Genomic DNA, 24,131 nt, shown 5'->3' with positions numbered 1-24,131 from the left:
ATAATTCCACATGCCATCCTTGTCGCTGTCAGCGGCCTGTGGGTCGGGGCGTGTTGCCAAGATGACTTATGACAGATGCTGAGGAAACATGCTTCGAGAGACCCAAATGCCTGTGAGGAGAGAAAAGCCTATTTTGAGATTCTTTCGAATCTACTGACCGCTCGAAGAAATGTGCATCCTTGGGGACCTGTGCGTGATGAGGCATGTTTAGCTGGGACCACCTGAAGTCCAAGTCAGAGAGACGGACACGACGAGGCTGCGGGTGTGTTACTTTCGTGGCTATAACCGTTATGACAGAGCTTGAAACATCAGCGTCCTTTTCTCAAGAAAATTCGTCCAATTCCATGTATTGCGCAAATGGCCACTGCTTCTAATCATACATGATTGATATATTCCGAGTTCTGGGCTGAAGCATGCTACTACCCGAAGTATCAGTTTAGCAAATTGCGTAGGCCTTGGCGAACCCATGATTTACTTCCGCTATATTCTGAGCTTCAATCTTTATTTATTCAGTTTTACATATTGTTCTTCTAGTTTTACGCTAGTATTCTCAACCGCGCAGCTTGTCTCAGGTCAAAGAGGTCATCGCAGGCCCACTTTCAACACACCCTTTCTGGCAGCTGTGCTTAACTACAATCTTCACGTCGCCACTCCATTGTCTGCGCCGAGGTCAGCGCAATTGACTTCTCAATATGCGTAGAACCCAAAGCAGAGACTGCTCACAGGCAGAGGCGGAACACTCTGCGCTCCTAGGAGACGCAGGGCGCTCTCTCGGCGCCTCGGAGCGCGCCGACGTCAGCCAAGAGGACGACGACGTGCCAAACGTCCCCGTCTCAGTCCGGAGAGGCATCGCCATATGCCTTGGTCTCGGGATCTTGGTGTTCCTCCAAGGTGAGCGAGCGCCATCTTCTCATCAATTCCTCATTCTTTCCTCTTCTTGCCTGTCTACAGAAAAAAAAAAAGCTAACGGCGCCGCGCCCGCCCTCGTAGCGACAAACATGTCGGGCATGACCATGATCCAGGGCCAAGTCGCTGAAGACATTGACGCACACGTCGCCGCGTCATGGTTCACCGCCGCCTACCTCATCCCGCTGTCCTCGTTTGCGTCGCTCGCCGGGCGCCTAGCCACCGTCTTCTCCCCGCGCAGCCTGGTGCTGCCCGTGGGCGCGCTCTACGCCTTGGGGTCGCTCGTTACGGCCTGCGCCACGTCGTTTGCCGGGCTCGTGCTGGGCCGGGCCATTGCGGGCACCGGTGGCGCCGGCGTCCTTGGGCTCTGCGTCATCTTCGTGCTGGAGCTGACGACGAAGCGCCGCAGAGGGCTGTTTATCGCGCTGGTCAACACTGGCTTTACCGTGGGCGTGGCGTTTGGCGCGGTCGTGTACGGGGCTCTCTTTCCGGTGATTGGATGGGTGAGTTTTGCGACCTTGTTTCAGCTGTATATATGGACTAATGTGTTTTTTTCTCTTGGTATTTAGAGACCTATTTTCGTGTGGCAGATTCCCGTGTCGCTTATCGGAGGCATCATTTCCTTCATCAGCCTCCCGAGCAACATGCAGGCTGGTGGTGGTGACCTGCTTCATAAGCCCGGTACCACAAGGCAAAAGCTGGCTCGCATCGACTACCTGGGAGCATTCTTACTTGCAAGTTACCAGTTAATCTGGCATTCACGGCTCTCAATGCTAACCCGACGAGTCAGTGCTTCACAATCGTGGTATTCCTCTACAGCTTAGCCGCCGACATCCACCCCGTTAGTCTCGGCCTCTCTCTCGTCTCCCTCGCCGCCTTCCTATTCGTCGAGTACCGCATCGCCGCCGACCCCATCATCCCGTTGCCGGTACTGTCCTCGCGCGGCGTCCTCTTCTCATGCCTCGCGCAGCTCGGGCTCATGACCGCCCGCTGGACGCTGCTCTTCTACACGCCCATCTACATGCTCGCCGTGCGTGGCGCGGCGCCCGCCCGCGCCGGCTCCATTCTGATCCCCACCAACGCGGGCTTCGGTATCGGCGGCTTCGTAGTCGGCGCCCTGCACATTCGCCGCGCCGGCTCCTTTTGGCTGCCGACGCTCGTCGTCAGCGCCGTCTTCGCCCTCAGCCTGTTTCTCATGGGCCTGGTCGCGGCGCCGACCGCACCGATGCCCCTCTTTGTCGCCGTTGTCTTCCTCAACGGCCTCGCGACGGGGGCCTCGCTCAACTACAACCTGGCGCACTTGTTGCACCTGTCGTACAAGGACACCGAGTACGTCAGCACGAGCTTGCTCGGCACGTTTCGCGGCTTTGGCGGCAGTTTTGGCACAGCCATTGGCGGCGGCATCTTTTTGCGCACTCTGAAGCAGGCCCTGACGGTCGGTTTTGCGGACCTCGAGGGCCATCACGGGAACGAGAGCTTGTCGCCAAAGCACGCGCGCCTCGTCACCAGGCTACTGGGCGCCCCGGGGCTCGTCTTCTCGGGGGAACTGAACATCGAGGAGCAGCATATTGCCATAAATGGATACAGTGGTGCCATTAGGGATGTCTGGCACGCCGCGGCGTTACTTTCTGTAATCTTCGTCGCTGTACAAGCGGCTGCAGGCTGGACAGCACCGGAAGACCGTAACAACAAATGTGACGCGGAGGAGGAGAACCAGGCTCATGCCGCATTATTAGAGAACGAAGGTGTCGGAGAGGCCTGACGGACAATAAAATGTACACTGAAAACATCAAACTCAATTTATCGTAATTCTCTATCATAGATTTGCGTATAACCCGTAGATTCTCGTTACTATTAGGCATCGTGATGGCATCAGGTTCGTTATATATATATATACACGTTTACTCTGAACGCTCAAAATTGCTTCCCAGAGATCTTGCCGTGTCTTCCACTTACTAACAAATACAGAACAAGGTATCAATATAATGTACATACACCCCGTGCTAGGCAACTGTCGCTTAGCATGTCTCAACACCGGCTCCGGCGAGGAAGAAATCAAGCTCCCCTGTTCCATCATTGAAACGTTGCTCATTTTCGGCAAGCTGCTCGAGAAGCGTCAGAAACGGGTCTTTTTCCTCGACTTGAGTTCCGCTGCTGCCTGTGTTGCTCTTCGTGCCCGGACTCGGTATAGTGGCGCCAGCCTGGTTCCCAAGCTGGACATTTGTATCGACTCCGTGCCATACGACTGGGCTATCATATGCGCTGGTCGGAATGGTGCCAAACATGGGGTCATACGACGGCACTTCGGATCCCATCATCGTCTGGCTGCCAATTATTCCCATTGGGGCACTATGGCCATGTGTCGAATTGTATGCCGGCGGGTTCATCATGCTGATCAACGTCGAAGATGGCGCTGTGGAGAAAGAATATTCATCCATTACTGCTGTGCTGGCTCCAACGGTAGTCAAGGGGTGTTCTTCCATTGGGCTACGCACAGTACTGATATGATGTGCTTGAGATTCGTGACCGTGTGTTTGTACAGCGCTTTGCGGGAAAACGTCCAATGTCTGTCCAGAGTGGCTAGACAACACTCGGTGGTGATAGGATGTAGAACTTTGAGCAGTGGGCGTCGGCGATATAAGCATCATTTCTGTTCGACTTTGGCTTAATGTGCCCGTATTCTTGCGCTTGAGAGCTGACTGCTGTGGTATGCCACGGAGAACTTGGGCGGCATGGGGATCAGCCATGAAAGCTGTTGGAACATTCTTCAGATCGAGGCTCGCGCCGTCCATTCGACGGCCACGTCCATCTAATCCCCCAACACTCGAATATCTGTCGAAATAGTCTTCAAGCTGGAAACCTGGCGTGTATCTTATCGAGTTGGAAGCGAGCGCCTTGATTAAATCTCCGTGCATCGCGCAAACCGCTTCTAAATCATCCCGATGCTGTTCCACGACACCCCAGATATATCGCAAGTCACCAAGCATTGCCTTTGCTTTCACCAAGAGATTCGAAGAGGGCAAAAAGACGGACATGTCGCCGTTGTTAGGCGACGGGGTGTAGTGAGTTCCATGTACATGAACAGTTGCTGCGGTGAAGATGCAGTAGCCAGTCATGCATGGCATCTGGATGCGTCCAAGTTGCCTTGCGAGGTCTGCAAGTTCCGTGACGGCATTGGCATGTAAAAAGCACATGGTAGTGGCCTCTATCTGCCAGGACTGGTGTTGACCATTTCCAGAGAGCTCGGCAAGATCGATAGGAAGAAATGGACGGTAAATCAGGCAGTGGATAAGATGGTAGAGCATCTTGCTCATAAAGAGAACTGTAGCATCAGACTGGCCAAAGAGTGAATCAACAGTAGCAAAGGCATTATTCGTCCCAGAGGCCCAAGTGTCGAGTTCATGTCGAATTTTGGACAAGCCTGAAAGTGCATGCCAAGGAAAATGCGAATCCCCCTTGACACCCCCAGCCGCAAGATATTTACTTGTAATGCCGAGGATGCGACAAATGTCAATGAACATGCCGCTGCTGCCCTGGGACTTTGTTCCACTTCCTTGCAAATACCGCAGGTTTGAGCCACAGTCAAAGAATTCTCCTTCGATGTGTGCTGAGCAAGGATTAGACGTCCATGAAGGGAGCCGAAGGATTATGGCATCATCGCTAATAAGACCAGGTCGTTTCGAGCCACATGCTAGTAATCTGTCCAGAAGGTAACAGGTCCAGAATAGCCTGCGTCGCGTTTCGCGCTCCATCTGCGTGGTGATTCGGATTTGGGAGTCCGTTTCTCTGTGTAGTTCGAGACCAAGCGCCATGGCAATAGCATTTGTCAGTACCATGTATGCCTTAGCGCCCTTGCCTGCCATGATGAATGTGAGGCATATTAAGAGCAACGACTGTGTTGCTTCCACTGATACCTCGTCAATGTCGATGGCCTGACGCGCGCGGGTAGCCAGATCCAGACTCAGCTGAGCAGCTGCCAAGTGGCCGTTTGGATGAACAGAAAATCTGATTGTATTAGTTGAAGAAACCAACTATGAGAAAAAGTCTAACAAACTTAGCCACCGCAGCACACATAGCATCGACGAGGTATTGTGGTAGCTGCTTGAGTTGAATACGTTGACGAACCGTAGCTTCGTCGAGAATAAAAAAGGGTTTGCCATGTGCTGTCTCAAAGTATGCATTGATGAGAGTCTCAATCGGTACAGTAGCATTGCCAGTGGCCGACTGGTCGCTGCATGTACAATTAGCTACGGACAGTCTAGAGACACAGGCAGGAATCGTTGGCTCTTACGCAGAAGATTGCCGCGACGTCGCGAACACAGGCTCGACGCTTCCGGAGGGAGACTTTTCTAGTGCTTTAGCAATGCGCTTCGACGGTGGTTCGTGAGTTTCTGAACAGCCTGCTTCTTCGATTTCGGCGCTCTGGACCTCTGACGACTCGGCGCCGGTATCTGTGCCATCTTCCGCATTCTTCTCTTTCAGCTTGGCCTCAAGACCGTCGACGCGCTTAAGCAGTGCTTCTAGAACATCGGTCTTTGGTCCTCGTTTCTTCGGTACGGCGTCTGCGCAGCGGACAAGTTAGTACCTGATTGATGATAGCTCAAAGTACATGGTGTAGTCGCGCACCATATATACAGGGGCATTGGAACAGCTGGCATGCTTCACAAGATGGTCGCAGTCTGTTGCATTTAATCTAGAGACGGTGCAATATCAGTGACATGTGCAGCGCATGGCATGCGCGTGAGCGCAGGCTCACCTTTCTTTTGCGACAGGATTTGCAGTTCATAGATTCGCGGGGCTCATTTGTCTGGCGGCGAGGAAGCAGCCTCTCGATGCCGACTTGGGGTCGTGGAATGGCAACCTTGTTGGACCCCGGGAATTGCGAATCGGCCATGGGATTGATGACGGAGAGCATCCGAACCCACAGACGTCAGAGTCCGGCAAAGGGAGAAGAGCCAGACAATGTGAGAGTGATTAAGCAGGCTCGAGTAGTGAAGAGGCCGGGTATGGCGTCACACAATGATTGGCTTGTAGCAGATGAACGAAAGCTGACAAGGGACGAGATCTGCGAGATGGCTTCGAAAGCGAGAGGCCATCTATCACAATTGGCAGTCGCGAAGGTGATGGTGCGAGATTTTGCCCTTTGCTTTTTCCTCCTATGGCATGGCCGCGCCGGCAAAATCCTTGCTTGGCTTGGTAAGGTGATCGAGGTGAATTCCCGACCAGCTCGCGTCGCGATGAGTCGGAGCGTGGCAAGCCGGTAGTTGTTGGAAAGGGTCTGGAGAGGTGAGCGGGTGATGGAATTGAGGCAGACTCGGGAATCTAGCGACAAAGAGGCGGTACTGGGATAAATGTACAAAGTAGCCGCCGCAGGACGAATTGACAAGGTCTAGGTGACGAACTGCCTGCCAGAGCAGCCGGCAAGCCCACGGCGTCGCCTCATCGGCCAGGGCTTGAAGGGGGGGGCGTGGAGCAAGTATTCACAGGTACGGAGTACTGGAGCTAGAGTGACAGAAAGTCAGCGGTGCATAGGTGGCGCTCCGGGTGGGCTAACAGAGAAAGAAGTGCTTTTTACCGGGATCCTCCTATTCTCTTACCATCTATGAGCTAGTTGGTGTCCCGCAGTGCTGTGGAAAGATGGATGAACCATTGCCCAAGTTACTCGATTTCTCCAGAGTCAACGGACTTGGCGAGTTGGGGGTCGGATTGGCCGTGCTTAGTACCTGTCGCTCACTGTGCAGTAGAGGTGTACTGATCAGAGGCGCCTAGGTACTTGCCTACCACGATACTTCTGAACCTCTGCAATGGTAGTACACGGTACTTGCCTGCTATTCTGCAATGGTAGTATACGCGGCTGTCGTGCGGAACTTTACCGTCAATCATCAGAGATTCCTCGATCTTACGTCTGCAACCCTGACTGTATTATACACCCCGCTACTGCATAGGTCGCACACGATAAATACCCTTCTTTTGGGGGGGCTCAGCCACTCTATCTCGCCAACATCGGGGACATCAGTAACACGACGCATACCTACAAGTACCCGGGTGTCTTGGTCAACGAATTGACAGCTCCCTGATTCGAGGCTTGATTTGATTTGGTTTTTGTATCCAAAACGTAACTGCGTCAAAAAAATAAGTAGCTCGTGCGGATGTGGAGAGAAAGAGGGGGGGCTATGCGGAGGTGGCTAGAGAACTGGTAATAGTGGCGGGCGCCAAACAAGTCCATGGGACGACATCTCCATCATGTAATTGCTGCTTTAGGCGGTTTTTTCCTTCTCTCAAGCTTGCGTTCTCGGGACAGTCGGTCGCTCTCCAACAACACCCAATTAAGTATATAATCATGCTCTAATAGTCATTGGCAATGCCAAACCAAAATGCCGAGAGCCCGTCGCAGAACCCCATCATCGTACGCAAGTGGATTCAGTTCCATCTCTACTGGCACGAGCTAATCAGAAGCTAACTTACTGGTAAGCCCTCATTAGCTTCATCGTTGGTGGCCCTCGTCTTGCTTCTGCGTTGGGGATATGCGTGTCTTGAATCTATTCCTATTCCGAAAATCAACCACCTCTTGTTTATCTATCAGACGGCACGTCCTCGCGTTGAATTTGCGACGTACGACGCTGCTGTCGCTCTTGCCGCATGTTGATTTGGGAGCGGTGTGGGTTGAACGGTAGTCTCTCATGAATCTGTGAACCCTCTGCTCAGGATGCTTCTCCAAATTTCTCTCGCTCTGCGTGTCCCCTCATATGCACACTAAAAACTGGTCTTGGGGAAGTGCTATGTATTCAGAGCCCTAGAATTCTCCACAAGCTGCCGTTTCTCAGAAATAACCAAGACAACGATCCAAGTACATCTGACCAGCTATAGCCTCGTGCTTCGGAAACGAATGATGGAAACGCCATAGAATAGGCAATGCCAAGGTGTGCGGAATGGGTCATTTGGCGACAGTGGATCCATGAGTAGGGATTACTGGTCGTCGGAAACGATTCTGGAGTCTGGCCAGCAACAATCCTGGGCAAGCCCACTCTGTCAGCAGCCATCCGCGACACCATGGTTACTCCATGGGGCTGCTTTTAGGGGCACACCGCTGTGTCGCAATCCACTGGAGCGTTCGCGATGCAGCTCCTCGCTTGCGCCTCTCCAAACTCGTCATGTATATTACACGCACGCATGCCTATAATTGTGTGGTTTGTAAGGCGACTGTAATCATACTTGCATGTGTCAAGTCGCTAAATTAAAAAGCTGCCCATGCTCCTAGCGACCAATAGTAACTATGACATTTGGCCGGCCTATCGGAGCAGATCAAGGTTTAGGCATTGTAACTACGAGGCTACATCTCCCCACTGTAGCCCTGCAACTCAGGGCTAGATCCAGCGGTGCAAATTGCTTCGTGTGCTTCGCTCCAGCTGTCGTTATTAATTCCCTCGTAATTAGATTCCGTCATTCTTCGTAATGTCTGTCGCTGCTTTCTGCCCAAGACTTTTATGATTCTTGCAGAATAGATGGAAACCTATCTTAGTATTCCATTGCCTTGCCATGCGGTTCTACGCCAGCAGCGGCACAAGTGGCTGGTGATGGGCTGGTCCGGAACTAGGTGCGCTTGACCGCCCACCAACCATCTAAAGCAATGCAATAACTAAGACCTCATTGTATACCAAGTTACCCAAGTAAGCCGTCATCTCCGTCTTGTCAATCGCTTCTCGCTTCTCGTCCAGAGTTTCACGATTCACTACTGAAAGTGGCTCGCGATGCTCAATACTCCATAGAACTTTCCATTCTGCCAAGTCGTGTTCACATGAATAATGCTCTTTGCACACACCCCTTCTATTATCTACCAGTATTGTCCCATGTATGCAGCCTTGTCGTGCCAGTCAGCGCCCTTCTCAACGGCCCATGCAGGGACTTGACTTGCTGCAGCCCCCAACTTTTTCGTCTCATGTATTTACCAGTAAGGAAGCAATGAAACTAGTTAGGATTACTGACACGTGCGTCGCCATCGCAAGGCAGTCAGCTAGTTACCGCTACATCATAATTATCCTCGGGCGTCAGAAAGCTAAGAGGCTCCTCGGCCTCCCCGTACGGCATCTCTCCCATGCCCACAATGCGGGAGGTCCCGTATTTGGCTCCCAAACTTCTGGAGCCCAGCCACTGCTTGGCGCTCGCATTCTGCATTCGACTTCCTTGTCACGCCTGTCTGAGCCATTTTTAGTCTCGTTTGTTTATTTGGAATGAATGACGCGGTAATAAATACTTTGTCGGTACGTCCGTAACACTGCAGGCGCCAATGGTAGAATTGTGCTTTCACCTTGGCAGCACTTCTAAAAGCCATCCCTAAGACCAAGGTAGATAGATCTAGTATATGTGTAGACAGTAGCGCCTCTAAATATTCACAGTTAATGATCTATACCCAGGATTCAGGGCATGTGCACCCGTCATTGAGTCGCAAGCAGGGCTTGTTAGCTTTGAGATTGGTCCTGATACTTTTGTCCCCCCATTACAAGCTTACCTACTTGGTACTGGTACAGCCTTCTTGTCCTGCCACGCCTGCTAACGAGACGCCCGCCCAGCCTACACTGCGCGCCTCATCAGTCAGCACTATTTGGGCGGCGGAACAAACTGCCGCCACAACTTTCCGCCCATGACCTGGGCAGGGCAGATCTAAAAGTAATGTTTCTTTTGACGTTGAACCCTCAAAGGCATAAATAATCATGTCTGAGGTCATTTGTGTGACCGAAACATAGGAATCAGAACATTACAGTCAGACACGTCCTGGGCATGCTCACGCAGCCATCAGTGGAATAGCATACTTTTAAACAAGTGTCCACGACAAGCATGGGATAACCATGCCCGGCCGTTCCATCCGAACATGGCCGGGTCCGACTCAGTTATAGGGGTACGTCCTTTGTAACAGCAACTCCTTCTACACTGCAGGCTCTTCTAGAAATCTACTATGCACATACACATGTTTGCACTGCACCGTGCCAAGTGTGCGAAGAAGCACTTGCGACAGCGAACCAAAGCCCAAACGCCACTTGAGAATTTCATGAGCATGATTCTTCGTAAAGTGTGGCGTCGCCAGAACACCCGTTGTACCACGCCAGAACCATCCTTGTTCCAGATTCATTTGCCCTGATCCAATGTACTCAGCATCGCCTATAGTCGCAAAAGTTCGACCAGCTAATTACCACTAGCCAGCCTCACGAAGCTGTAGGGTACATTTTGTCCCACGAGCAAACGCAAATTCTCGACCGTCGTAAAGGCCGCACTGTCTGCAGCCCCGTATGCCGCGAAGCCGCTCTTATCGGCAATCTCCGCCGTTTCGATCGCCTGTCGGTCCGCAGTATGTGCCAAGTCTAGAAACACTTTTCTGTTTCTCGTCAATCCAGAGGTCTGGCCATTACCTGCAAACGCGCGCAGAAGTAGTCTCACGATGTTACTTTTGCTAGGTTCCAACGCTGATACCATGACAAAGGGGGCAGCGCTTTCGTTCGCGCCGGATCGTGCTCGCTGTAGGCTCTCGAGACTGTTGAACTGTTCGATGGGCGGTGCGTTGCGTGTGAGTGTCGAGGGCATCTTGAACCCCAAAGTGTATATCTTTGAGAGCTTCAGCGCCTTCATTGCGAAGATGACAGGTGCTGCATCGTCTGATGAGGATGCCAATACCATGGCTGTGCGACCTGCGTATGCCGAGGGCGCAAGATCTCTGGTTAATGCGCTAAGTATTCCTTTCCAGCTCGCATTATCAAACACCAGTGTGGTCGTCTGATTTGATATGTTCTGATTAGGGGCCACGACACCATCTGATTGCCGACTAGGGCTTGCAGGCATCGACGGCGGTCCGGAGCTTGGATGAGACGATGAGCCTACCCTCACCATGATTGTGTCGACTGTCCCAATAACGCGTGCAGCTTCACTCACGATTGGCCCGTCTCCATTGTTGGCTGCTTGAAGCCTGGGGTTCTGCTTCATAAGGTTGGAGTACGAGAGGCCTGGATCAAGGTACGCTCCGCCAAAAGATTCCTGGCCAAATAACATTTCCAGTCCAGCTGGGCTGTTTGTCTGACGTTCTATAACAGCAAATTGGTGTGGAAGTCCTAGTTCGTTGAAACACTTTTCATAAAATGGCGCCCTGTGTCCCTTGACACGAGATTCCACGCTGGTAATACCGTAAAAGGCCTTTCTGGGCAGGCTACCCATGTGCGACAGAGCAGAGTTGATCTCTGCGGCGCTCAGTTGGCCCGGTGCAGCAATCAGCGGCAATAGCGGGTGTGTAATTGGTGTGAAAGTTTTGTTGAGCGAACGAGTTATCTGCCCTACTTGACGCATATTGACGGCGGACAAAGGCGGTGCGTGCGGATACTCAGCCTTGACTTTTGAGCGAAAGCATTCAAGTTCGAAGTTTTCCGTGTGGTCATTTATAATCGCAATCATCTTGATGATATGCGCATAGTTGATTGAGCGTTCAAATACTTCCTGGGCATATGCTGATGGCCATTTGAAAGTTCCAGAAAAGTCGTGGAAAGCTGACATGATGCGTGAGTTGCCCTTTCTCTGCCAAAGATCCTGTCTGATTACTTCTGGCAGCCAAAGTTCGACATCTATGTATTCCACGCCCCATTGAATGGCTCGGTACAGATATTCGCGGTACAGCTCTGGCTTGTCCATGGGAAATTTGCCATTCTCGTTGGTACAGCGCGTTGTGAAAATTATGGGCAATTCTGTCCGCTGACGTAGCAACATAACTTGCTCTCCAACGTACTTCAAGCTCGGAATATCGGCAAATGTGCCATCGGCCAATGGTTCCCGTAGCAGATCAACACGCAGTTCAACGGCGTCGGATCCCACTGTGAGGATGTCGAGGTTTGGAAGGGCAGCTCTAACGTCCGGAAAGGTCGTGGAGAGAAACAAAGTTCTCGGCTTGGACATAAGTTCGCTGTGGTGGTTTATCTGACCGAGAATAAAGGCGGTGAATCGGCAAAGGTCTCGGCGCAGGTCCAGAGTGTCAGAGTAGAGAAATTCATAATCGCAATGTTCCGAAAGGTGCAAGTCCGGTGGCATGCCGAGGCTGACCAAGTGAGCATTGATTGCAACAACCAGCGAATTATCTCTTGCAGCAATATCATTGCGCGCAACGTCTGCAGGAATGCCAATGACGGAGTCGTGGTCAGCTGTCGTGACGTCGCTGAAGCTAGATTTCAGTCTCGACGGTTTGCCAAGAACTTCTCCAAATAGGGAAACAATTGGCTCTTGTCCTTTTCCGTAGATAATGACAACGATCCGGGAGTCTCCCACTTGCAGAGAATCTCCGAAGAAGCTACTGTCAATCACGAGTGGGCTTTGACTGGCGCGCTCTCCGTTGTCAACGTCCATTCGAGAAGACGCAGAGTTGTCTGCAAAGCCAGTTTTCGGTCCTGGGCTCGGTGAAGGGTTCGTGAGGAGTTGGTGCACAGCAGCCATACCGCTGTGTGGTGTAGCTCGGCAATGCCGACGCCTATGGACCTTGAATAGCTGATAGGACAGCAGCTTGGTGAGGCTGTCTCGTCAGTGTTGCTGTTGCCGGGCTTGAACAATTATAAGCAGACCATCCGAATGTTTTCGGCTTGCTCCAATCCGGGATGGAGGAGCGCTGATGACACGGAGCGTTCAAAATAAGAATCGCCTCGCGAGATGAGTGAGATTGGATATTGCAACGTGAGCTCGGCTCACCGCACTATCAGAGGGAGTTGACGCTTCCCCAGGAGACTTCCAGCACCGCTTTTGGTCTATAGGGCACGTGAAAAGTATCGTATGTGGAATCTGTAGAAATGGGAGGGAGCAACCTCGTCGTGATGAGGCGTTGTGTATGGGCGAGTGCGCCTAGCTGACAGCTACGGCATTCCCGCGCAAAGATAGGTAGAGACACGACGCGGCACGGCAGGAGAGCCACCGAGGTGATGGACTCGACCGCCAAAATCAGTAAATCCAAGGGCAAGATATAGGAATAACCGATTTGGTATGCAGGCGACGTAAAAACGAATCATCAGCAATCGTGGATTATGTTGCTTCTCGGGGTAGTGGGGTTTGGATTGGGGTTGGAGGCAAGTCGCGGGGACTCGCTCCCCAGTCCACTGTCAACCAGAAGTCACTGTACAGCCCACTGTAGGTAGGTAGGTACCTTAGGTACCTGTCTGCCAGGCGAACAGCGTCAGCAAACAGTGGCTAGCAATGTACTGGCTTCAGCGCCAGCGCCAGCGCCAACAGCGAGTTCCAAGGGAAGCAAGGAAGCACCTGTCGCGACCAGTCGATTCCACTGGGGGGGGAAGGAGCCACGGGAGCCCCATCACCAACAAAGCTTTGTGGCTGGTCTGCCGCACTTTGATTCTCCACCAATGACAGCCCTTGCAATGACGGCTTTTGAACCTGCAACTGGTCGCTCTCCGCCTCTCTTGCCACCTTGCCAGCTTTGCAACCTTTCAAGAGTCATTTCATCGTATACCTCGTTCCTTCTGAAGCCGTCAATACTCAATTGCCCGATTGAGCAACGTTGGCCGCTTGGGTTCTGCACCCACCCGTTCTAAATATCGGTCCCGCTCCTCTTCTGCTCAATCAGGCTACGAACTACGGCATCTCAGCAGGGATTGCGTGTGTGACGTGTATATTCTCTTTTGTTCCATCTGGCTTCGGGTCTGGCGGCTTCTTCTTTTTTTTTTTTCTTCTTTTTTTTTTTTCCTTTTAATGCTTCGCCATTTCCGATCATAGGGCGTTGCTAGCTACCACTGATGCTGCAAAGTGTGGACTTTGAAGTATTTCCACCTCTCCAAACAGGTCATGCACCATTCCAATCCCGCATTGATAATCTCCACACTCCGCTGTTCGTTCAACTGAGCATTCTCTCATGGCTCAATTTCCACGAATCAGGTCCCCGACTCCCCAGACTTGAGATGACGTCGGTGAAGGCAAGTTGACCAGGCCTTCGGGTAGCGAGATAGCAGCTCGGCGCGACCCCGTGATCAACCCATCAGGAACTGCCTGGATCCGGGTGCATGGCCCAGTAGTGATAAAATGGACGGCAAGATGCGGCAATGCTGACACAAAGATACGAAGCTAGAATGAAACGCCGCATGCCAAACATGAGGCGCGTCAGGAAGAAAAGCATCGATATCTTCAAGCCAGAGTCATGAGACTGACATAAGTCGACCAGCCTGCTACCTGGATCTGGGAGCGGGTTTACACTAGTACTGTCAGCACGAGCCGATGGAACATAGCGGGCTGAAAGCGCGTTCATCGTCTCATGTACCCGTCTCTGCTGGGATCCAGGTTCGCGCGCTACGTTTCCATCGTGTCATTGTTGGCCAACGCATGTGCTGCATGGCCGACGATGTGACCAAGTTATTTGCTCTGTATTTTGGCAGTCAGCTCGTGAACATTTTTGGGCCTGAGCAAAGTATAAACCACACCGGGTCAAACAACATAGTCGTATGCTCACAGGCCTCAGGGCCCAACCGCTCGTATGCGCGCACAGGTTCGTAACATCGTCAACCAAAACCCGAGGGCGTAGAATGTCCACAGCCCAAGTCGTGAAGCACTGGAAAGCTGCGGCAGCGGTGTCGGCACCCTGGTGCGGTGACGAAAGGCCAACTAGATGAAAGCGATGGGTGCTGCAACGCACATCGGAAAACTGCAAACAATGTAGGGTAGGCGCTCATTTTAGCACCACCACGAAAAACGCGATGAGCACCCACGCGTCATATCTACAAAGAGTAGTGTACCGGGACGAGCCCCTTTCGCAAAAGCTGGCGATATCAACAATAAAGCAAGCATGAACTGGTAATTTCAGAAGCCACCTGCCAACGGTGGCTCTCGGCAGCCGGGCTATACTCGATGTGTAAATATGAGGTTGACATATACGAAGAGCAGAGTGTCTTTGGAAGACGCCTGCAGACAATTAGGTGTGCAATACGCGTCCAATCACTGTCAAATATGCTCGAGGGAATCATTCCGTCAGGGTCTGGAATTGCAGGCCTGGTCGCTAGAAATCGCAACCGCCAAAGAGAAACGCCCAGCCCTTGCACTGCCCATAATACTGTCAAACTTTTCCCCTCGGCATGCCCTTTCGGACGATGGCTGCGCAAGTAAAAATACTTCTTCCTAGCAACTTGGCAACACGAAAAAGAGTGACCCTCATCGTCGGCTTACACCACCATATCACCCGATTCAACAGAAAGAAAGGCTTGCTATGATTCAAAGCTCTACATATAAAAAGTACGTGGCGCGGAATCATCGTGCCGTCTATATCTTTGACGCTTTTGCGCGCGTGAACCTTGGCTTGACCGGAATCTTGGGGTGGTCTCCCTCCAATTCCATGCCGGTTATCTTTTCCAATTCATCCACAGCTTCATAGGCCCTGCCAAGATTTACTTTGATAGTTCGAAAACCTGCCTTTTTGGCAGCCTTGAGATTCTCTCCAATGTCATCTAGAAAGAGAATATCGGCCGCCTGAATGCCCGATTCCCATCCTAGGTTGCGATTCCTGGGCAAATTGGCGTTGTCTCGGGCAAATTCATCGAGCTTTTTCGTGGCAAGCTTGTAAATGGCGGGTTCTGGCTTGCGATGGCCAACATGTGCGGAAGAGATGAAGACGTCGAATAGTCCTCTCAGTGGGCCGGAGAAGAAGTCGGCTTGGTGAAGCTTGTGACCGGGCGGGAAGATGACGGTGTTACTGAGAGCGGCGATAATGTACTTATTCTTCGCCTTGAGTGCTTGCAAGGCGGGAAACATCCATGGATCTTGTTTCATTGATGAAGTCATCATTTCGTTAAAGAGCCACTCGGCGTCAAGCTTAGGCAGCGGAGGAGTGACGTCTTCGAGTTTGGGGTTCTTTGCCTTTTCTTGCTGGTAGAAATATTCCCACAATGACTGATTGTGCAAATCGCGACTGAATCCCTCGAAAAAAGCCGCATCCATCAGAATATCGCCCCGCTCAAGACGGTGCCAGAAGCCGTTGGGCGCTGACTTGGAGATCGAATAATTGATCCATCCCGGAGGAATGCCGAGACTCAATTCATGGTCTAAGATTGCTTGGAAAGGAGAAACCACCTAGACAAAAGCGTTAGAGAGCCCAATACTGTTACCCGGTGAATCATGTTTAGATCGGAACAGCGACATACACAAACACCGCCAATGTCAAACAGAATGACCTTGGGCTGCTGAGGCCCGTATAGCTCACCGTCAATGGCCTCAATGATGAGGTCTGCGAGTGGCTCATCACCAGGTCCGGACATTATGACGGAGACAATCGTGTGTACTGCTGTAATTGAACCCGCGTTCTGCTGGAAGTGCAGCTGCAATTCTTAATCGTCGAGTTGGACTGACAAGACATTTAGAGATTTGCCCCGGTAAAACACGCCTTGCCTCGGCAGGACCCCCATACCTGCCGAAATCAGCGTTGGAGCTCCGGCCGCGCGGGAGTCCGGAGCCCCACATTGGATGTCTCAATGCACGTGACTCGTGCTGCAATTTTGGTCTCAGATTCCACCTCGTCACCAACCACGGTTTCTCGTAGTGGGTCGCACAATTGGCAGGGTGCATTCGCTTAGGGCTTGAATTTATCCCCCACCAAAATTTTGTTGATCGCATTTCCTATCAGGAACTCGCATCAACACCAACCAGACGAAGTCCAGTGTTGACCACCAATACGTCAAAATGGTAAGTTAGGCCTATCTCCCGGGTTCTCAGTGTTGATGAGAACCTGCGGTTCCAATTCGATTGTTTGTTCATCATGGTCGCCTGGCAGAAACGCCAATGGCCATGTATTTGCTCGAGATGAAGAGTCACCGCAAGTTGCTTCGGATGGAGGACGAGCAAGTCTGAAGCGCAAATTGCTGACTCGGGGGTCATGAACATTAGGGTTTCAACAAGATGATCAAGAGTAGTGCCTACTACAGGTAAGCCCGGCAAATATATCAACCTCAGTTCTGGAATTAATGTGCTAACTCAATCGCAGCCGCTACCAAACCAAGTTCAAGCGCCGTCGTCAAGGCAAGACCGACTACTACGCTCGCAAGCGCCTTATCACCCAGGCCAAGAACAAGTACAATGCTCCCAAGTACCGCCTGGTCGTCCGCTTCACCAACAAGGACATCATCATGCAGCTGGTGACATCTGAGATCTCCGGCGACAAGGTCTTCTGCGCCGCCTATGCCCACGAGCTCAAGGCCTACGGCATCGAGCACGGCCTTACCAACTGGGCTGCTGCCTACGCCACGGGTCTCCTGATTGCCCGCCGTGCCCTCAAGAAGCTCGGCCTCGAGGAGGACTTTGTCGGTGTTGAGGAGGCTGACGGTGAGTTCACCCTCACCGAGGCCGCCGAGACCGACGACGGTGAGCGCCGCCCCTTCAAGGCCTTCCTCGATGTTGGTCTTGCCCGCACTTCCACCGGTGCCCGTGTCTTTGGTGCCCTCAAGGGTGCTTCGGACGGCGGCATCCTGGTCCCCCACTCCGAGAAGCGCTTCCCGGGTTACGACATTGAGACCAAAGAGCTCGATGCCGACGTTCTCCGCAACTACATCTACGGTGGCCATGTTGCCGAGTACATGGAGACTCTGGCCGACGACGATGAGGAGCGTTACCGCAGCCAGTTCGCCAAGTACATCGAGGACGATATCGAGGCCGAGTCCCTCGAGGAGCTGTACGCTGATGCCCACAAGGCCATCCGCGAGGACCCCTTCAAGAAGGTTGAGAGTGCCGGTCCCAAGAAGACCAAGGAGGAGTGGAAGGCTATCTCTCTTAAGTACAAGACCAAGCGTCTGACCAAGGCCGAGAAGCAGGCCAACGTGCAGAAGAAGATTGCTCAGCTCCTTCAGGAGGAGTAAAAAGTTGTCATAGATATGACTTTCTGGTAATGTTTGGTTCTGGAGTTTTCAGGGGGGCTGTGATGAATAAAAATACCACGACGCTTTCCATGATTTTGTTTTTACCAAGTGTTCACTCTAAATCTGTGACGTACCAGGTGTTTGTGATGGAGTGAGTTTGAAATAAGCCAATGACCACAAAACGAAGGGCCACAGCAGGTTTGCAATGGGGAACGGTTGTATTGGGAGCGGATGCCTGTGCGTCATGGCTGCACCAAAACCTGAACAAGCATGTAGTCGAAGTCAACGGCGAAGGAGTTAGTTGTAGTGACGGAGCCAATTTGGGCTCGAGGGCTGATTATCAGTACCTAGGCGGACGAGAGGAGAGTGAGGGGCTGCAAACATTGAAGAGGCTTGGTCCCATTCTCCCCGGACTGGCGCTTCTTCAGCGGGCCGAGTCTTGTGGCTGTAGTCGGTCACTGGCGGGATAGTATGGTCCCCTACCTATTTAGGGTTTCAGGTTTGTGGCAGGTCTAGAACTTGGTGGCTGCCGCTGCGTGGTTTTTGTCAGCCTTTGTCCATGATACCACCCGGACTTGTTGCGTTATCAAAGGCGCCACTGGGATTGGAGGGAGTGAAGTCGTCGGCCGGCACATCGAAATCGTAGATGCTGCCGAATAGAGCAGCGCAACAGGAGCTGTAGCAGGTCAGATGTGGTGAAACGTTTGTGAAGACCTATCACTTGGGGCGCAGGTAATGTTTATTTGAAATATATCAGACAAATTGGTATTAATAATTGATTGTTTGTGGCTGCACAAATGGGATCATCACTCCTACACTGAGTGAGCATACCAGTTCAGAAGTGGCTGCACTAGCTGAGCAACTGAGGATGGACAGAGGTACCAGTGCTACAGCCGACGGATCGCTGAGCTTGCAGGTAGCAATCCAGAGTGGCTGCAACGCTCAATCTCCTTCACCAAACAGACCAAACATTACAAGGCGCAAAAGTGGGCTCCCTGAAGTGGCGTAGCAGATCCAGTAACTGGGAGCTAATTACCACCTTGGAACCACCCAGAGCCCGCTGAAATTTGGCTGCTCTGGCGCTAAGTTGATGGCTTTACAGGGCACATCTCCCAGCTTTGCCACCCGTTGATTATAAGCCTTGCTCCCCACGATTGGCTTTTGCTGCCGTGCCACCTGTGCTAGAGTTGCAATTTGCCCGCTCGCACCAGGCGGAGAACGACTTCTTACTGTTGGCTTTGTGTTGAGATCAAGCGCATTGTACTACTTTACAGGATACAGAGCTCTTGCTTTGATGCTATCAGACTGCCTGTCATCTCGAGACGTCCGCCATCGCTCGACTCGCCTTCTTGAGCCAATCCTCCTCTTTCGTCATCGCTCGCCGAGTCGTCTTTGATCCCGCTCGTTCATGGGACAATAACATCTTTATACGGGCGACAACGCAACGGCTCGAGACGTGCTGATTGCCGTCTCTGTACTACATACATAGGAGTCCTGCTCTGCGTCTTACGGTTACCATGGAGCAGGTTCATGGTGTCGACGTCAGCTGGATGACTCCAGGGTCCTCCAAAGGCATGTCTACAACCTCTTCTGCGCGCCCGCTCAACTCGCTCCCAGGGCGATTCTCGACATTCGTCACTACGACTTGGATCAATCGCCGCCGAACTGCTCTCTGCAACGATTGCGCTAACCTCCTATCTACAGACAAACTCAATAAATCCTCGCCGCCGAAGGCCACCACCACGCAACCGCGCCAAATACCAACAGCATCGAACGGCACACCGTCACATCAAACAAATGATTCCAAGTCTGGAGTCGAGGCCAATGGCCAGCTCAGTACATCTTTGAATGGTGGCTCTAGCATAACCAAACGCCTGTCGAGATCTGGCTCTGTTGATAAGCAACTCGGCCCTAACGGAACGCCGCCTGGACGTCGCAACACCTGGTTCTCCAATATCTCTGCCAAATTCTCGAGCTCATCCCCTTCCGCAAACGGCCCCCAGTTACCAACGGAACCAACGCCATCTCATCATCACACAGGTCTGCTGCAACGAAGTACGTCGCACGAGGACCAACCTCCATCACCACAAGCATCTGATCCTCCCGTACCGAAAATCTCGCCCTCTAGAAACGCCGTCCTGCAACATGGCGCCAAGCCCGAGGGTAGTGGTCCTTATACACCTGCACCGCCCAGGTCAGGTCAAGCCGGCATTCTCAGTGTTTTCCGTCGCCTGTCGTCATCTTCCTCTGTCAATGGCGCAACCCACAATCGTCTTGCACACGGCCTTGTTCAACGCACAGTACTCAACAAAGACAAGCACAGAGAACGGTGTCCTATCGGTGAGCTCAAGGCGGCCAAACTACGCCGCGTCGCGTTTTGCGTCGACGTAGAAATCGCGCCGATGCCCAAGTACGCAGATGGCGAAGTTCCTACACAACCAATCGACAAGACATTGAAGAAGAAAATTGGTGAAAGGGGTGAAGGCGAAGCTTTGAAAAGCGATAGCGCTGTCATGAAAGAAGAAAATCTCGACGACGGCAAGTCAACACAAGCGTCAGAGGTCAAGGCCAGCGGTCCCGCAAAGGGCGCTGGCGAGGAGACTGGAGCCATGGCAAACAATGCCATTGATGAAAAGTCAAGCGGTGAAAACGACAGCGCAGAAGCGGATACTCCAGCAGCTGAGAAGGAGCCATCCAGGAAAAAGGAAAAGAAGAAGCGCAGCGAAGAAGAGCGCAAGGCGCGGAAAGAAAAGCGCAGGAAGCTGGCTGAAGACAATGGCTCAATTCCAGTCGAAATTCATTATGACAGCAGTGATTCGCTCGGTTCGACAAGCTCGGGCACACCTAACACGAGCTCTCTACCGACTATAAACCCAGCCAGAATATACAGAAGGTGTTGCCAGCTCCGAGAGACGCCCATCCTGAAGAAAATCACGGAACAGCTCACAGACCCGTTCAACTTTTCGCTCGGAGTGCTTAGCAAGCTGGATCTGACAGGCTACTGGCTACAGCTGGCCGATTTAGTGACACTTGGCGACTATCTTGCTGTTGTACCTGTCCGAGAAGTTTTGCTCGAGAACATTGGTTTGACGGATGAAGGCCTGCGAGTCATTTTGGCTGGCCTCTTGGCCGCCAAACCACCCACCTTGAGTCGCAGAAAGCCAAAGCACGAACAAGAGCCTCAAGGCGGCGTAGTTGAGCGTCTTGTCTTGAAAAACAACAAGCTTGGTCCGGACGGTTGGAAGCATTTGTCCTTGTTCATATACCTCTGCAAATCAATCAAAAGTCTCGACCTCGCTCACATACCCTTTCCGCGCCAGGCACTCTCTCAAGTAGGCGCCACACTGCCCAACGGCCAGCACATCCCCCGCAGCATCGCCGGCATCTTTGCCACGTCGCTTGGTGATCGACTTGCTGGTCCAACCTTGGAAATGATCAACATGGGCGAAACGGAGCCTAGCATGGAGCAGCTCGGCGTCATACTCGACGGCATGATGAAGTGCAAAGTGAAGCGGCTCGGCCTGGCGCACAATTACTTGGATGAGCAAGGCATCATGCATGTGACGAGATACATTTCGTCGGGTATCGTTGAAGGTCTTGACTTGGCTGGCAATGACCTCCGGGGTCACGAAGAAAGGATTGCGTCGGCACTGGAAGCGAATGTTAGTCTTTGGGCTCTCAGCCTCGCGGGCTGCGAACTTGGGCCGTCTTCTCTCTCCAAGATCTTGCCGGTTATGGCGAGCATACCAGATCTTCGGTTCGTCGATCTTTCACATAACAGAGAACTGTTCCAAACGCGGCCCAGCGCTGTGGGTCTTCTAAGAAGGTAAGTTCGAATACCCATTCCACTTCAACCATGATACTAATCGATTTGAAGATATCTACCTAAATGCTCCGGGCTAAAACGTATTCACTTGTCCGATGTCAGCATGAATCCGGAGCAAGCCATTGCTTTGGTGGAGGTGCTTCCGGAAATTCAACAACTGGCACACATCAAGCTACTGGAAAATGAGGAACTCGTCAAGCTGGCACATGCCAAGAGTGAAGAAGCTCAAGAGGAAGCTTGCGCACTTTATGCTTCACTCATGGCGGCAGCTCGAGTCTCCAAGAGCATAATCGCCATCGATATTGACGTTCCTCATGATGAAGCGGGCGAAATCGTCAAGGCCATGGCGAAGCAGGTTGTTGCATACTGTCTGCGCAACATGGAGCGGATACCGGATACGGGTATTGGTGCTGCTATGGCGGCAACTTTGTCAGAGACTAATGGGACTGACGAGTCCAAGCCTGCTGTTTATTCTGACGTGATTATGCATCTTGTTGGCCACGACGTGATGCAAGAAAGCGACGAGGAAGACAACACCTCCGCTCCCGATGAAGACTACGTGATTGGAGGCACCGGGGTCGTCAAAGCACTCAAGTGCTGCCTCGAGAATCGTGGAGACGAGTCGCAGCGCCAGTCCGGGGAATATATCCGCGAAGCAGAACCTGACGCGTCTCTTGCAACTCGCAAGCTCCCAACAGGTGGCAAGGCAAAGGACATGTCGAAGCATCTGCTTGCGGGCGCACGCAAGATTCGGCTGCGCTTACAGCCTGCGCTTATCAAGGCTAAAGCGAACCCAGACGACGAGATGACCCTGAGAAAGCTCACTTTCCTGGATGAAACGCTGCAGGGCATCATCAAACGATTCGAAGACGAATACCCTGACACACGAGAGGTGGTCGAGCTCAGTATAACCGATCCGAAGCGCGACAGAAGCGGCTCTGCAGAGACGGTCAACAGCCCCGCCGTTGCCGAAGAAGCAGTAGTCTCGGACGGCGAAGATGACGGCGAGATACGCGCGCAGCGGCTGTCCCGCAGCAACTCGACGTTATCCAAGGTGCTAGCTGAGGAGGAGGGTCGTGTGCACCGGGCGGGCCACCGGTTCCGGGTGGGCATAGTGTCGCAGATGCAGATGAGGGACCTGATGGCCACGATTGACGACATTGGCGCAGATCCGCGACACGTACGTATGCTGACGGAACTGGCCGAGGACGTGGGCGGCGGCTTCTGGGACGAGGTGCAGACCAAGGGCGTCATTCAGGCCTACAAGGACAATCGCGAGTCATTGCTGACGACGATGAAGCGTAACGACCCCGACGGCGCTCATTGGGAGCGCTTCGTCGAGTCGCAGAAAAAGGCCCTCGCCAACCGCACCGTGCCCAGCGAGCAGGAGAAGTCGCTTCGTGAAGCGGCGCGGGCCGCCGACGAGAGTGCGATTGCCGACTAATAATGTGGTGGTGCTTTTGGAGAATGGCAGCCGCCATTGTATTCGACACATTGTTGTATTGCAATGCCATTATTATCGTTTTTCTTTTCATTTATTTTTCGTTCAAGCAAGCAAGTACAGACGTACTACCTGTATTCCACTTGACAACTATCATTTATTATATGGATTTGTCTGGCGTCATGGATGGGGCGAGGGGCAAGTGGGATGCGCCGCGGGGGAATTGGGACGCGGAAGGTTATATTCACATGATTCACATGATTCGCATGTAATACTTGTTTTTTTCAACGCCCAATTACATAATTATCATAATCAAAGCAAGCACGCCAGACCCGAAGCAAGCCTCGACCTATCTCACAACCACCTCGTATTCGCATACTGGCCATCTTTCCCAACCTGCCAACTACTAGGTAGTTTGAAAGGTAACACCGTAGTTGGGCTGAAGACGGGTAAAATAGGCGGCGAACACCCCCCACCGCCAGCCAGACCACGCGCGTTTCTGAAACGGAATGCATTTTTTCTTGCTCCATCCATCCGATTCATACAAAAAGCCGCCCCAGACCCGCCGAAAAAGTCAGGCCATGCACGCTCAATGGCGTTGAGCGCCGTGGCTGGCAACGTCTGGCGAGCGCACCACTCCCCCCCGCATCTCACGCCATCTCCTTGGGGCCGGGGCCAACCAAGGCACTTTTACGTGTTGCGTCAAAGAGGATTCGTAAGATGACACACGGCTTGCAGTGTTGCTTTTTAATCAGTTTTTTTTTTTCATTTAGATTTAGTCTTCTTGTTGGATTTCCCGGTACCTCTCTCCTTCTTTTATAACTTTGTTGCCTGTTTTCTTTTTATCTTTTGTTTTTTAATTTAGATTAAAGCTGGGTTGCAACAAAAACAACTTCTCATATAAGTCGACAAACACCACAATCTGACAACCTGACAATCTGACAACCTGGCTCATCTATAACTCTACTCGCCAACTCTTCTTCGACACGATACAATCTGCACAAACTACAATTACAATCTACTTTCATCAACCTTCTTGCGGTTCAAATAGAGGGCCACGAACACGGACACACACACACACACACACACACACACACACACACAACAA

At 52.2% G+C, this 24,131-nt stretch overlaps 6 protein-coding genes across 6 annotated transcripts; 3 read left to right on the top strand and 3 right to left on the bottom strand.

The window, feature by feature from the left end:
* Positions 1-692: 692 nt before the first annotated feature.
* BBA_06149 (major facilitator superfamily transporter) lies at positions 693-2,668 on the top strand (the record flags this gene model as incomplete). The annotated part of the gene is made up of 4 exons (XM_008601246.1): positions 693-891; positions 964-1,409; positions 1,476-1,587; positions 1,653-2,668. 4 exons carry the CDS (start codon positions 693-695, stop codon positions 2,666-2,668), a joined length of 1,773 nt encoding a protein of 590 aa, XP_008599468.1.
* A 256-nt stretch (positions 2,669-2,924) lies between these two features.
* BBA_06148 (fungal specific transcription factor) lies at positions 2,925-5,800 on the bottom strand (the record flags this gene model as incomplete). Its single annotated transcript, XM_008601245.1, has 5 exons — positions 2,925-4,911; positions 4,979-5,137; positions 5,198-5,468; positions 5,533-5,599; positions 5,663-5,800. The coding sequence occupies 5 exons, from the start codon at positions 5,798-5,800 to the stop codon at positions 2,925-2,927; spliced, it is 2,622 nt and encodes an 873-aa protein (XP_008599467.1).
* Positions 5,801-9,224: 3,424 nt separating this feature from the next.
* Positions 9,225-12,363, bottom strand: BBA_06147 (3-dehydroquinate dehydratase; the record flags this gene model as incomplete). The annotated part of the gene is made up of 3 exons (XM_008601244.1): positions 9,225-9,258; positions 9,867-10,059; positions 10,092-12,363. The coding sequence occupies 3 exons, from the start codon at positions 12,361-12,363 to the stop codon at positions 9,225-9,227; spliced, it is 2,499 nt and encodes an 832-aa protein (XP_008599466.1).
* A 2,811-nt stretch (positions 12,364-15,174) lies between these two features.
* On the bottom strand, positions 15,175-16,166 carry BBA_06146 (haloacid dehalogenase-like hydrolase; the record flags this gene model as incomplete). The annotated part of the gene is made up of 2 exons (XM_008601243.1): positions 15,175-15,981; positions 16,053-16,166. The coding sequence occupies 2 exons, from the start codon at positions 16,164-16,166 to the stop codon at positions 15,175-15,177; spliced, it is 921 nt and encodes a 306-aa protein (XP_008599465.1).
* Positions 16,167-16,803: 637 nt separating this feature from the next.
* On the top strand, positions 16,804-17,756 carry BBA_06145 (60S ribosomal protein L5 (CPR4); the record flags this gene model as incomplete). The annotated part of the gene is made up of 2 exons (XM_008601242.1): positions 16,804-16,829; positions 16,889-17,756. The coding sequence occupies 2 exons, from the start codon at positions 16,804-16,806 to the stop codon at positions 17,754-17,756; spliced, it is 894 nt and encodes a 297-aa protein (XP_008599464.1).
* A 1,517-nt stretch (positions 17,757-19,273) lies between these two features.
* BBA_06144 (cell wall biogenesis protein Mhp1) lies at positions 19,274-23,026 on the top strand (the record flags this gene model as incomplete). Its single annotated transcript, XM_008601241.1, has 2 exons — positions 19,274-21,582; positions 21,634-23,026. 2 exons carry the CDS (start codon positions 19,274-19,276, stop codon positions 23,024-23,026), a joined length of 3,702 nt encoding a protein of 1,233 aa, XP_008599463.1.
* Between the last annotated feature and the right edge of the window lie 1,105 nt (positions 23,027-24,131).

Source organism: Beauveria bassiana (genome assembly GCF_000280675.1).
Source record: "Beauveria bassiana ARSEF 2860 unplaced genomic scaffold BBA_S00017, whole genome shotgun sequence".
In the NCBI taxonomy this organism is placed as follows: domain Eukaryota; kingdom Fungi; phylum Ascomycota; class Sordariomycetes; order Hypocreales; family Cordycipitaceae; genus Beauveria; species Beauveria bassiana.
This window is presented reverse-complemented; position numbering and strand designations above follow the sequence as displayed.